The sequence below is a fragment of the Mustela putorius genome, unplaced genomic scaffold (assembly GCF_011764305.1).
Source record: "Mustela putorius furo isolate JIRA1106 unplaced genomic scaffold, ASM1176430v1.1 tig00003845_pilon_pilon_pilon, whole genome shotgun sequence".
Lineage (NCBI taxonomy): Eukaryota > Metazoa > Chordata > Mammalia > Carnivora > Mustelidae > Mustela > Mustela putorius.
In genome coordinates, this window is record NW_025421998.1 from 22,446,699 (window position 1) to 22,461,172 (window position 14,474).

At 40.3% G+C, this 14,474-nt stretch overlaps 1 protein-coding gene across 5 annotated transcripts in view; it reads right to left on the reverse strand.

Annotated features, from left to right (window-relative positions):
• Window positions 1–14,474, reverse strand: part of MAGI2 (membrane associated guanylate kinase, WW and PDZ domain containing 2) — a 1,343,119-nt gene that overhangs the window by 180,928 nt on the left and 1,147,717 nt on the right. For 4 of the 5 annotated variants that reach the window (XM_045089714.1, XM_045089718.1, XM_045089717.1 and 1 more), the window contains 2 exons: window positions 6,501–6,532; window positions 21–210 (listed from right to left, as the gene is read on the reverse strand). In XM_045089714.1, coding sequence (XP_044945649.1) covers window positions 21–210; window positions 6,501–6,532 — 222 coding nt within the window. The remainder of the gene's footprint in view (window positions 1–20; window positions 211–6,500; window positions 6,533–14,474) is intronic. The other variant, XM_045089715.1, reaches the window with a different exon arrangement.

A 14,474-nucleotide genomic window follows, 5' to 3' on the forward strand; every position in this document is an offset into this window, starting at 1 on the left:
TTTATGTGGCTTTCACTTACGCCTACTTTCATAAATCGCTCTAGATTTCTCGTAGAGCTCGTATGGGTCAGGCTTCCTTGGGTCAAAGGCCTCTGTTGAGTCAGGGAATGATGTCCTGTGAAGGGCGGGTGGGAAAGGCAGATTCTGCGGTCCGGCCGGAGCAGATAAACTCGTTTGAGGACTGCCTTGATTCTCCCAGCGGTCCATCATCTGGAAAGTGAAAGAGAACAGAAGATGGCTGAACTCTTCCTCGTCACGTACTGTAACCCTCACCCTTTAAATTAGACCCTCCCGCCCTGTGGGCTCTCCTCAGTTAGACCTTCTTGCCCTGTGGATGTTTCCTCCACGAACCATTTACGACTTGGGAATAAGTGTGAGAAAAGATTCTGGGTCTCTATATTAAAGTACTGTAGACAGTATTCAACACCAGCGGTGCCGGACTTCTGAATGCGAACTGACACAACCTTGTCACCTACTGCTGGTAATCTCTAGCAAATCGCTTAATCTCTCTGAGCATTTTCTTCTGCTACCCAAGAAAGATAACACGTACCTCCAGATAACTATACGTAAGTGTGTAGAAATGTGTGGAACTGGCCCAGATCCATTACACCACTTTTACTAAAGCAGAAGAAAAGTAGTCTCTGTGTATTCTTTTGACACCAACGCATATCCCATAATCTCCTATACCTGAACATCAGTCACTTTCCTCACAGTTTGAAGGAGTAATGCAACGATCTGGGATTTATGAATTGTTCAAAGTCTTCTGTGAAGCCTCATTTTGTGTCAGTCTGGCAGTTTCTTCCCCAAAATGCTACTGCTGAGGTTGCTACCACTACAATCTATTAAAGATCTCTAGAACTCTTCCCAGCTTACCATGTTTTCTCACACACAGTACGTTCTTTGATCCGCACCATGGCCCTGTGAGGTAGATAAGGCGAAGACTAATACTGTTTTACCAAGTAGAGAGCCCGGTTAACTGAGACCACCTGTTTGTACCACCGACTTCACCTACATTTAACAGTCAAACGATTCATCTCAAGTTGTACTCTTCTGGTTTGAATAAACCTGCTCTGTGTAAAACTTCGATCAGGTTATCCTTTTGTCTAAACTTCTGCATTGGGTCAGCATGGTCTTCAGGCTTAAGGCTAACCTCCCTGCTGGGGCATTAGTGGCTCCTCATGACCCACTTCCTGCTCCCGGTTCTCATACTCACTGATGGTCTCTCCTCTCAGTCCCTAGGATCCACCAGATTTTCTCCTGCCCCTGCACCTTTGTATACTTTCTTAATTTCTCCTGCCAACTTTACCTTTCCACTTTCCCAATTCCCTTCCTCCCTTTACCAGAAGGCTACTAGACTTGGATAAGATGTCTCTTCTGGAAGGCCTTTGCTGACCATTCCTTAACTGGTTACACATCCTTCTGGATGCTCCCATAGCATCGCTACCCAGTCCTCACACCTGACCCTCATGATGCTTAAGGATAATGGCAAGTCTACCTGTGTCTCCTCAAACAGAGCACATTGGGGACAGATCCTGCCAGGGACAGACTCTTCCATATTGTTGTTTTACCAACACAGAGTAAGCTCAGAAAATGTTAATTTAGTGAATGAATGAAATCATCAATAAACTATGGTCAGCTATTCTTTCCCCCCACAATCTGGCTGACTCATGACTGTACTTTTTTTTAAAGCAAACAAACATACAAACAAACAAACTAGCTTTGATACACACTGTTTTGAATTTGGCAGGATTATAATCTTCTGTCCCCTACTGACCTGGCCTGCTTTTGTTTCCCTGCGGTTATGTCTCGGTTAGGGCTCTACACCCTTGGGAGTGTAGAACGTGAGGTAACATGAAGAGAGAGGTAACATGGAGGGAACATGAGGTACCACATACCGTGCATGTCACTTTGTAAAACAAAGTTCCCCGTGACTTCCTCACCTATCTGGGGCTGTGGCAGGTGTCACGTGAGCCAGCAAACTATGAAAGAAATGGGTCACTAACCTGCCTCTCAGTAAGACTGATACTACGGTCTGAATGTTTGAGTTCTCTCCCAAATTTATATGTTAAAATTCTAATGCCCAAGGTAATGGTACTAAGAGGGAAGGTCTTGAGGGGGAGCGATTAGATCACAAGGGTGGAGTCCTCATGAATGGGCTGAGTGCCTTTATAATGGAGACTAAGTGTCTCGAAGACCCTTCTGGCAGCTGAGGTTCAGAGAAAAGACCGCTTTTAGCAAGTGGGCTCTCACCAGAGACTGAACCCGTCAGCACCTTGATCTTGGACTTCCAGCCTCCAGAACTTTGAGGAATAAATTGCTACTGTTTAGAAGCCATCCAGTCTATGGTACAGCAGTCTGAAGGGACTAAGACAATTGGCTTCACTTTCATTTCTTTTCTGCGTGGGCTACTGACCAAGATTTCACTTAAACAAAGTTTCTATACCTAATGAAGATGGAAAATTCCTAGGGAAGCTCAAGTCCCTCATATGAAACATAATCTGGAAAATGCAAAGAGGTCCAGCAGCTGTCAGCAGGAGACCCCAGGTCAACCCAATTAGTACTCTGACGGGAGTGCTTTTCACAATAACACATTGAGGGGAATAACTGGCAAATTTGCTTAGAATTTTCGCTAATGTTCTGCTCAGTGGCCCTTTTGCTCCCATTTAGTAAAAATCTGCCCCTCATAATTCATTTGATAGCAAAATTCATCTAGGAAGCCATTCTGGGTTTCTTTGGTCATCCACTCTCTGTGTCTTTGCTATGATGAGAAGACCCACATTTGTGGGTAAAGTCATATTCTTTTTCAATTTTTCATTTAAAGTGACTGGCTTTCGGCACTATGTGGATACACTGTGGTTGTGACTTTCTCCCTTCTGTTTCCAAACATAAGATTCTAACTTCTAAACAGTAAATAAATTAGATATGTGGACTGCGTGGCTGTAGAATCCCACTTGTCATACACAGGCTTCAGCTGTTATCTATTGCTTTCTCTCATCTTCTGCTGAGGGGGAGCTGATACCCACATAGGTCTTGCTAGTATATGTATTGTTCATGTGCAATCATTGGAGCAAACATGCTTCAGGTGAAATATTAGTATTTCTAAAAAACATTCGTAAAACTACAGAACAAATAATGCTTTGGGCACTGTTGGGAAGGTTACTGGGGCAGAGTGACAAATTCTACAATTCCTATAGCACGGAAACGGGGGAATTAGTCAAGCATTCCCAACATCTTGCTGTGACATTCATCAACCCCTGAGTCACTCTGTCAGCCTTTCTTAAAAGACTGTAGAGCAGAAAATCACTGCACCCATGAAATTAGCGAAGAAGCAGACTTGCTCCCCACCCCGAGATTGAGTTATTTGTTGGCTTCGGCCCTGAAGACCACGGTGCAAACCACCTGCCCTGGGGTCAGAGGTTCCCCCTTGCTCACTGGGGCTGGTGTGCTGATCTGACAGCATCTTTTGCAGGGTGCACTCTGTTGACTTCTTACTTTCTTAGACAACGTGGTCTCTGGACTTATGTGTTCCAGCTGGAACACTCTACTCACTTGTTCCTCTCAACTTTCTTGGACACCCTAGATTCTGATCCTGTCCCATCGTCCAGGCCCTTGGGTCTCACTTGTTTCACCCAGTGTCTTCCTGATGTTGGCCTGTCTAGAGTTACACTCCCGCCAGACATTTCCCTCTCAAAGGCTTCTGAATGGGCCTTGTACAGTCGCCATGGTGTCCAAGCCTAGGCATCTCACTAAGGTAAGGAAAAGTGGAAATGAGGTTGTTTTCAGTGTCTGGGAGAAACCTTATAGCTCTACAGGCCTTGGTGAATGAATGAAAGAATGAATGCCTGACTGAATGAATGTAGAGTCACTGAACTGTCAGTGGACAGAGTGGACATGTAGTCCACAACAGGACCTTGAATGATAAAACAGGAAAACCCAATCAGGATGGAACCACCTTCTCTTTGAGGGGGCACACTGCAAGTTGAAGGCTTGTGAATAAGGCAGTGCCCCACCTCCCACAAAGTACTCTGCTGAGAAACTGTTTGCTTTCTATTGAAGCTGGTGTAGTCTAAATGCACCCCCTCACTGTTTTAGGGCAGGGCAGGAATATGAAGAGGCATTTGGTTTGATTCTGTACTTGAAGAACGAACTTGGATCCCTTCCAGAGAGAGAGAAGGAGAACTCACTACAATTAGTATATAACTTGTTGCCAAGGAAATGACTATCTCAACGCAGATTAGCTTAAGATGTAGATGAGTAGGACAGAAGAGGGTTAGGAAGTCACACAGGACCAGGAGGAGGAGAGATCTTACTTGGGATAACATTTCCTCATCCTGACTACAGATGCTGTCAATTCTGAGAGGAAAGTGTCTATCAATCCATACACTGTATGTATATATTTATATATTTGTTTCGATAAATGCTTCGGTAAACTATGTTCATTTTATAGAGCCACTAATTTATTGAGGTTTTATGCATGGAGGGTTTGCTTTCTAGGATGACAGTACTTTATATTTTTGAGCTCAATATATTTTTAGAGGCACCGTTTTAAGCAACTTACATAGACTGAGACTCTTCATGATGGCCATATGAGTGGGGTAGTATCGCTGTTCCCCTTTTACAGACAGAGCTTGAGATACAGACAACTTAAGTGTCTAGTTGAAGGCCATACAGATACTAAGGAGAAGAAGCAAAGTTTGACCCTAGGCAGTATGCCTTCAGAGCCTGTGCCCCCAAACGTGTATCATACTGCTTCTCATTACAGTCCATAGTTTAAAGAGCTTCTGGCGGATACATGGAGGACATTACATTGACAGTCCTATATCCTCAGTCTAGAACCTGAAAGTCCAAGCCTTAGCTTTGGAAGGGACGTGTGGGTTCAGGATTAATTGTAATTTGAGTTCTATAAAACCTTTTTGGGAATTATTGACTCTGGATGTAATTACCATAATGACAGAAAATGCTGTAATTATGCCAAATGGCATAATTTGTGTAAATGTGGTACATATAAGGAAATCACTAAATTGCATAATTGTAGCACCATGATGAAGTTGCAAGGTTCCTTGTTAAATTAGATAAAGATGTGTATAACCACAGACACAAAGATTAACTTTGGGGATAAAAGGAAGAAATTATTTGTATTTTGGCCAAGATAAAACAAATTTCATTTTAAACACTTTAAAACTACCTCTTTTCAAACCATGCACATCACTTAATGGTTTACTAAACCCACATGGGTCCAGTTTGCCCATCTGATCTTCTCTGTGGACCAGATGGGACAGTCCTCAAGGAGGACATGGTTGATGATGAGGATCTGCAGCTCTGACAGATCAGTCCCTCATCTCCAGCTCCTGGTTTCCTTATGTCTCTTTGAGAGATACCTGGAGCTCAGGCATATGAGAGGGCTCAGTAGCACTTCACTTTCACATTTTCAAACCATTATGTTATTTAATTAAGCCAGTTATGAACTTGAAAAGGATGCAAAATTATATTACCTCCCTTTGTAAAAACAGAAAATCAAGCAGTTAAATATTCCCTCTGTGAAAGAAACAGGAGAAGCCTAAGTTAAGCCGAGAATTCCCTACTCACTGGCCAGACTTGGGGCCACTTTCATCTGAGCTGCTCAGTGTGAGAGGGAAGAAAAGATGTAGGTGCAAGAAGTGATTCCCTGTGTTTTGTTTTTGACTTGAATCACTTTGCTATAGTTCTCTTTTACTTGTGGGTTTTAGACATCCCTGGCAGGGCACGGTATTCTAGCCCACCTTGAAACAGGATCCCAGAAAACCAGCGTCAGTTCTGGGGACTTGGCCAGTAACTAGTTTCAATCTAATGGCAAGGAGAAATTACTTCTACTTGCAAAGTCTACTTGGCTAACCTAGCCACACAGAAAGATGATTAAAATCCATCAGCCTCCTATATCGGCATCACGATTCATGAGGGAACTACGCCCAGAGAGATTAGGTGATGGTGGAGATCACCAGCTTCTGAAGGAGGTTCAGAAGTTGAGTGATTGCCAGGTTTGGTGGAATATGTACGTCTCTACAATATTCACACACGCATTATTTAGCAAATACATCAAAAAGTGAATATAAACATATAAATATATACAAAGCTAAATTCCTTATGCACCAGATTTAATTTGTAGGTCCAGACCTCTAGGAACACAATTTGCATCTTGTCTGAAAATTCCATATTATGAAGACTACAGTTATTCCTGACGGGGGAAAACAAAAGGTTTCTAGAGTACTCCATATTGAACAGTGCTAATGCCCATTTTCTAAGTATATTAAAAAAACAGGAATAATTGCCTCTACAGGAATGGAAGACATGCTATTTTTGTATTTGTGGGACAAGTACAAGACAAAGGGACACAGGATTTGTGCTTTTGACATCACAGAATCTCAGAGGTAAAAGAGATTTTGTGGTCACCCAATTAACTCTTATTTACTGGGATTGCAATAATAACTAGAAATAAAGAAGGAAGCATAATAATTCCAACTTACAGGCTTTGGAGTTTTCCATGGAGAAAAGAAACCTGTAATAAAGAAAACAATATTTGAACTTTGAAAATATAACCTGCTACCACTTACGGGTGGCATGATATTCAGATGATTGCATTAATATTAATTCATTGCCTGACAAAATATGCTACATTTTTCTTCAAGGAGCCCAAAGCATTTCACTAGAATTATGTTAATTATTCTAAGAACATGTCCTTATTCGATGGCTGAGGAGTCTGAGGCACAGAGAAGGTAAACCACGGCAAATGGTGAGCTGTGTTACAAGATCTAATACTGAGCCATCCTTAGCAATTTCTGAGTCCCGGCCCTAGCGGAGAATGGGGGAGGGTGGCAGGGTGGGAGGAGGGTAGGGGGAAGAGGGACAGAGAGAATATAGACAGAAATTAAATTCTTCAAGGTAAATAACTTTGCTTAGTAAAAAATAATTCTGCTTTGTGTACAGCAGAATTGTTCTTTATCTGGTTAAAAAGCAATCAACAAGACTTCTGAGTCCTACAATTTTTTTTCCTTTTTTTTTTTTTAATTTGCATTTATTTTATGCGGGATTTACTCCTGGGCCACAAGTTTTTGTTTCTTCAGTCTTTTCTGGGTTATCTTTTTCTTCTCTGCAACCTCCTCTTCCGGTTTAGGAACAGGCTGCTCTTTTTCAGGAAGGATCATCTGGACTCAGCAGGGAGGGGCTCATCATGTCTGGTTAATGTGGCCTCGAGCCCTGTAAATTCCACACCACATCTGGGGGCTTTGTTCACGTGAATGTGCTCAATGACCAGAGAATCTACATCTATACCCTTCAGTTCAGCATTACTGTCTGCATTATTAAGCATGTGCAGTAAAAACTCAGTGCTCTTTCTGGCTCACCAACCCTGTGTCCAGCCCTGCCGTTCAGCCCGTTCAGCACACTTACCAACCTACACCTACCAACTCCACCAGTGTGGCCACGGAATGTCAAACCCTGCTTCTGCAAAGTGAAAGTCTTTCAGATACTTGGTGGCTTTCCAGATCTGCATACCCCTGATGGTCTGGGCAGTTTCACATGTGTTTTTAAAAGTGAATATGGAGATCTGAACCTCTTGGTTTGTATGATTTTGTGAGGTTTTCTGGGCCAAGTGAATAGCGAACCATTTTCAGATATCATTTTGGGCTGCTTAAGAAGAGCTCATTAGTCTTAAATTTAAAAATAATGTCTGTACCTATATTATGAATCGGATTCTAGTATAAAAGCATAACTCTTTGGGGACTGATCTCCCATGGAGATCTTCTCTGAGCAGGTATCTGTTTTTTATGCTAGTGCCAGGAATATTGTGCATGAAGAAGTAGCTCAAACTGCTTATTAATTGAATGACTCATATATCAACAAAGCCATGCTTTATTTTTTCCGATTTTACTGAGCAACATTTATGATCACAAATGGTATGCAAAGAAAAAACAAAAACAAGAAAAGAAAACAAAAATACCCCAAATGGTATGCAGATTGGACTGTCTCTGTTGTAATCCAAATGACCATTTAGATAATGAAAAGCAAAAGAGAGATTAATTCCTTTTCCTTTTTTCTTTTATTATTATCATCACATGGTATCATTTTTTTTTAAAGTAATAAAAACAAGCTTAAAAATAATGGTGGGGAAGGGAGAGAGACGGCTGACATGTACTGGCACTGGTAAGCCAAAACAGCAAATTTGCTCATGTTAATGTTAGTTGGTATCTGAAAAATGCCCAATAGAAGTGAAATATTAAAAATAAGTCACAGGGGCACCTGGGTGGCTCAGTGGGTTAAAGCCTATGCCTTCAGCTCAGGTCATGATCCCAGGGTCCTGGGATCGAGCCCCACATCGGGTTCTCTGCTCAGCAGGGAGTCTGCTTCTTCCTCTCTCTCTGCCTGCCTCCCTGCCTACTTGTAATCTCTGTCAAATAAAATGAGTAAAATCTAAAAAAAAAGTAGTCACATACTGTGTGTTTATCACGCTTAAAAACTGGGATCCTATAAAATGGTAATAGTTGAAAACTGTAGCCCATTTATAGGAAATATCTGCAGAAATTGGGACACCCAATTCTCTACATGTTTAAGCAATCCTGCTCAGGCACAGCATAAAGATTAACTGGTCCCTCAATGCACGTTGTAAAGACCTGATGCTTCTTCATTTTATGCAAAGAGGGAAGGTACATAATCTATCAGGTTGCTCAGCTTTTTTTGGAACCCAGAGTTCAAGCAATGCTCAAGTGTAATAACCATCCTACCTAAGGAGATGAGAAGAATCAGCTCATCTTACGTATCCTGTAAGTTCCTATCTTTCCAACTAATGAAAAAATTCTGTTCGACATGTGGTTCAATTATAACTTAATTAGAAGGGTCTAATCCCATCTTATTTTGGAAGCAGCTGAGAGTGAAAGTTACAGATAAATATATTTGTCTCCTTGACTTACTTTGTAAAAATGCCAATAAAAACAAATTGACTGCTAAGTCTACAGTAAAAATTTAAAAAAATAAAATAAAAAATAAAATTGTAAACTATTGGCCAATTAACCATTAGTTTCAGTGAAGGATAAAATTTGTTGATGTGTGGAATTACCAGCAACAGGTCTTCTGCAAAAGATGTCATTTGTACAGTCGCACAATGTCAAAACATTCAATTATTTCCTCTGCTTTCTTTGCACCATCACCTTCTTCCTGGAGCGCTGGAATGGATTTTGAGTATTTACTGTTCTATTTTTGTAAGGTGATGGGAGTTTTTACACTTTGATACAAATGTATTAAAAATGGTCACTCTGGGGGTGCCTGGGTGGCTCAGTGGGTTAAGCCGCTGCCTTCGGCTCAGGTCATGATCTCAGGGTGCTGGGATCGAGTCCCGCATTGGGCTCTCTGCTCAGCAGGGAGCCTGCTTCCCTCTGTCTCTCTCTGCCTGCCTCTCCATCTACTTGTGATTTCTCTCTGTCAAATAAATAAATAAATAAAATCTTAAAAAAAAAATGGTCACTCTGTTACAGAGCTCTTGTCTCTGTGTGGGACATTATGCTAAAAGATGATGATTCCTCATCCGGAAAATGTGTAATCATCTGACCTCTCAGCAGTTCTGGTGTCAGAACTAAAATGGCATAAGAGGGCCACTGGTCAAGACACAAGGAGACAGGGATGTTTACCATGACCACCTCTCATCTGAGGTACTTTGGCTCCCCATTCTTTTAAGGCTGTTTCATTTAGTCTGACCCCAGACCATTGGTGTGACGCAGGAGCCCTGTCCTGCTCCTATTATGGCAGTTTCTGGAGTATTTCTAACACTGAGTTGTGCCGCAGAGCCTTCAGTCTGAAGCCATCATTAGCCTTTCTAAGACACTGTCAAAAAGAGGCTGGTTGCTAGGCAGTAACTAATTTTGGGTAGTAAGAAATAGTATCAGAATAGATCTTCCCCAATAGAAATAACTTATGTGGCCCTCTGTGTTTCTTTGGCAAATTATCAATTATGCTGTAGACATTTAAATGAAGATAAATAGAAAACTCTTATCTTGGATATACTCGATTTGGTTTGATAAAGCCAGAAAGTCAAGTTTTTTAGATGATTAAAGTTCAACTTTCTGTTCAACTCCATTGGAAGAGCTACGGAAATGCTAGAATAGTGTGGACCAAGCTATTATGTATTACAAATGCACAATATATATATTTTTTTTGTAGGATGGCTGCTCTTGGAAACCAAGTTTATCCTAATTAATGTTTATATAAAATAAACAAAAATAAAGGAAAAACTTTAAAATCCTTATTTCTATAATTTTTCTTTTTCTGGAATCATTCTATTTGGAGACAGAAACAAGTTAGGTTTGGTCTGCTCCAAGTATGAGTTTTGGGTTTCCCACCACCACTCTCCATAGGGAAACAGAACGAGGCTCTAGATAACTTTTTCTTAATCTTTCAGAGCTGTGAACCTAATTCGTAGAAAAAAGAGTATTTCTTTAAAATGATAGTAACATCATCTGTATGTTTTAGTTTATTTCTGGCCTTTATTTCCCCTACTTCTACAGAAAGCAGTATATTATATTCCCTTTTGGGAATCAAATTTCTTTATAATGACCCATCTTTTCCATATTAATCATTTATTGGTATGTGTTTGTATATGCACAAATGGAAACATAATTATTTAATCCTTACTCTGAGGAACAAAGTAAAAGACCTTAAGGTATAGTTATAGGCTAACAAACCTTAAGTAGGGACCTAAAAGGGGGAAAAAAAAGAAAAAATGGGAAAATTTAGATATATTTACTATGAAGCTCAAAGTGTTATTAGATTTCTAAAATCTGTCTTCATTAGTCATAAAACTAAAATAAATTTTTCATTCTGCTCCTGAAAGCACAGTGAGATGGGCAGAGAAACAGAAGCCCAGCACAAAGAGCTTATATAAGAAATTTCAGTACTTGAAAACCAAAGACAACAGTGATTTCATATTGAAACTTGAACTGAATTCTACATATCAATACATACAACTTTCAGTAAATTACAGGAAGATGGCTATCAGATAAGATACAATATGCTCAGTTAAATTGGAATTTCAGATAGAGAATGAATTTTTTTTTTTAGTATAGTATGTGCTGTGTATTACATGAGATATATGTTATATAGGATATACTCATACAAAAAAAATTGGGGGGCACCTGGGTGGCTCAATGGGTTAAGCCTCTGCCTTGGCTTAGGTCCTGATCTCAGGGTCCTGGGATTCAGCCTCGCATCTGGCTCGCTGCTCAGCAGGGAACCTGCTTCCTCCCTCTCTCTCTTCCTGCCTCTCTACCTACTTGTGATCTCTGTCTGTCAAATGAATAAATAAAATCTTAAAAAAAAATTTCTGCTCTTCATCTGAAATTCAATTTAAATGGGAATTCTGTCTGTTTGAGAGAGAGTGCACATGGGAGTGGGGTGGGGAAGGGCGGAGAGAGAGAGACTGTCAAGCAGGCTCCACACCTAGTGTGGAACTTAATCTCACAATCCTGAGATCACGACCTTATCAAGGTCAGACCCTTAATGGACTGAGCCACCCAGGCACCCCTGGAATTCTGTATTTTTTATTTGCTAAATCTGAACACCTTATCAGAACATTAAAAACAAAAACACAATCGTAATATCTACTGCAGGTAATACCCCATTCAATGAAGCAAGAGACCCAGAAATTATTTAATATTTCCTTTTCCTGCACCCCGTTCAATGTTTTGTTGTTAGGACTTTTGCTTTAGAGGAACAGCAGAACATTCCATTTGCTATGCAGATTATTGGCTTCTGTTGGTTGTCTGTCCATCATCAGCCTTGACAGAGGCCTCCCCTCATGGCATGCAGAACTCTGTGGCCAGTGTGAGCATCACAAAGAGCCATTTTCCGATTGCTTGGCGACTGGTTGGCAACATTGCCTGTTCTCAAGAGGAAGGTTCCACAAAGCAGCTCTTTTCAAAACTTACTTCTGACACATGATACCCAGAATGAAAAACTATCAATATAGTCACAGTAGTTCTGAAGGAGAGCCCTAGTGTGCATTTGTAAGTGGTTGGGTAAGATTTTTTATTTTATTTATTTTCACACAGCAACAACATGATGAAATTTTAAAATCACCCCACTTTGAATAAGAGATCAAAACACAACGAAGAGTGACTTAGATCAGAGAGTTCCATGATGGTTATCTTCAATTTGGAATAATGCCAAGGCAATTTTTCCCCCCAGATTTCTAGAAATTTCCCCAAACAGAACTAAATCTTTCAATATGCCTCTATAGTCCATTTGATAGACTGAACTTCCATTTGCAGAATGTGAAATGGGTTCCCCTTCAACTGAAGTACTTTGTGCAACATATGACTCTGGTTTTGAAGATTATCATTGCAGTTTCATGTATTTTATAGGGAATTCTGCAGTAACTAAAAATGATAGAGATGCAGGGGAAATGTTTTATATTTCTCTTTTTCTTTAAGCAACAGAAAAGAAGTAGGAGGCACTTTGAAATAAAAACCTGTTTCACTGCAGATGTCCCGCTCTGGTTTATTAAGAGCTCTGTTCTGTTTTGCTTAAAAAAGAAGGAAGGTACAACAGTGTGAACGTACTTAGCACTACTGAACCTGTCCCCTTACATGTGACTAACGTGACCCATTTTATGTCTATTTCACCGTTATTTAAAAAAAAGAAAAGAAAAGAAAAAAAAGCCATAGAAGAGGGAAGAGAAGAAAAGCAGAAGTATGTGCATATCGCCTGAGTGTGAGAGAGGATAAAAGAGTAAGAAAGAGAATTTCTTTTTCACAGTTCCTGTGGTGTCCTGCTGGAGGACAGGAAACTCACCTGGACCCCCACACAGACCCTTCTACCTCTAAAGTTATCCTTTCTCACAAAGGATTAGAGGCAATAAAGGACACTCATGTTCTTACTACATTTCTGAAAATATTTCAAGGACTGTTAGAAAGTCTTCCAAAAGAGATAATCATTTTTTTGAAGTTTTCCAAAGGGGGAAAAATGCCCCAGGGTTTTTAGAATCTCCGGTTAGGGTTAATTTGAGGGAGAAAAATACCACTAATAAAGTTAATCTTTAATTTAAGGATCCTCTCATTATCCCCACAGTCTGGCAAATTTTCCGTAAAAAATTCAGCCTTTGGTACATGTGAGCCAGCAGGGTAAAGGACTAATTTCCATTAAAAGTAGTTCAGTGTTATTCACTTTCTTCCTGGGTTTTAACTGATTCACGTATGTCTTACTAAAATTCGTTAAATGAGTTAAACTCTGCAGTTCCTTTAGATAATCTGTTGAAGCTTTCGAAGTCAGAAAGGGGCATTTTTTTCTTAATGAAAGTGACTTGGGCCAAAAACTTCCCCCCACCTTTCCTTTACACAAGTATGGAAGGTACACTCTGCTGGTGGTACCCAGACCTCCTGTCACTAACTTTTAGCCGAGCACAATACTCCATTTACAGAGAAGAACCCAAATTGGTCGTCATCTTTGGTCAGAATCTGTTTTATGTGGTAAGCTGAGGCTCACTCTACAAGGCTTTAAAAAAGGATCCTTTCTGCATCTTTTAAATGAAAGTGTTTTCCTCACAAACACCATGAAGCTGTTTTCGAACAGCATTTTTCCCCCCCTGGCTTTGTTCCTTATGGAGAGAGCAGTCTGACCATTTAAAGTAATCCCAATGAGTATCTAGAAAGGATAAGTCTGCACATGTTGTCTTCTGATAAACTCCGCTACATAAAGAATGTGTTCAGAATAAAGCAGGCCAGGTGAATAGCCTTGAACAGGAATAAAGGCCTGCAGGGAAAGAGGAAGAACTGTGTCAGGGAGGCTAAGACTCAGAGTGGGGTGAGCTTGCAGAACATATTAAAAACTACAAAGGGTTTTTTTTTTTTTTTTTTTTAATGTTCTGAACAGAACCAAGAGCGGTGAAGAGATAAACTGCTGTAAACAGTTGGCAAAGAAAATGCGAAAGGGTAGCAATACTCACAAATAGAAAGTTTCAATTCTGAGAGTAATAATTTTTTAAAAACGATGAATATATAGCAACGCGTATTTTTTTTTTTTGAGAAACCTGTCTAGAAACATCTTGAAGTAGTTTCAGAAAGATTAAATGTCTGTTTTACTATACGTCAACATTAAATATTTATTGAGCTGTGGTGTCTCACAAGCACCATAAATTCAACATAGTGAAAGTGGAACCCTTGATCGTTTCCCCCAAATCTTCTCTTCTGTGTTCCTCATTTTGGTAAATTTTCACTTGCCCTCCCGAGTTTTAAGACAGGGGCCTGAAAGTCATTCTTAATGTCTCCCTCTCACCTGAACCCAAACTCTCAAAGGCACCTCATACTCATTGCACTATACTCCATTCCTTATCACCAAATTCGATTTCCCCTCCCAAATCTCTTTCAGGTGCACTTCTTTCCATGTTCACAGCCACCGCTGTAATCCATACTCACCATCATCTACTGCCTGAATCAAAGCAACAACAAATTTGTTGTCAT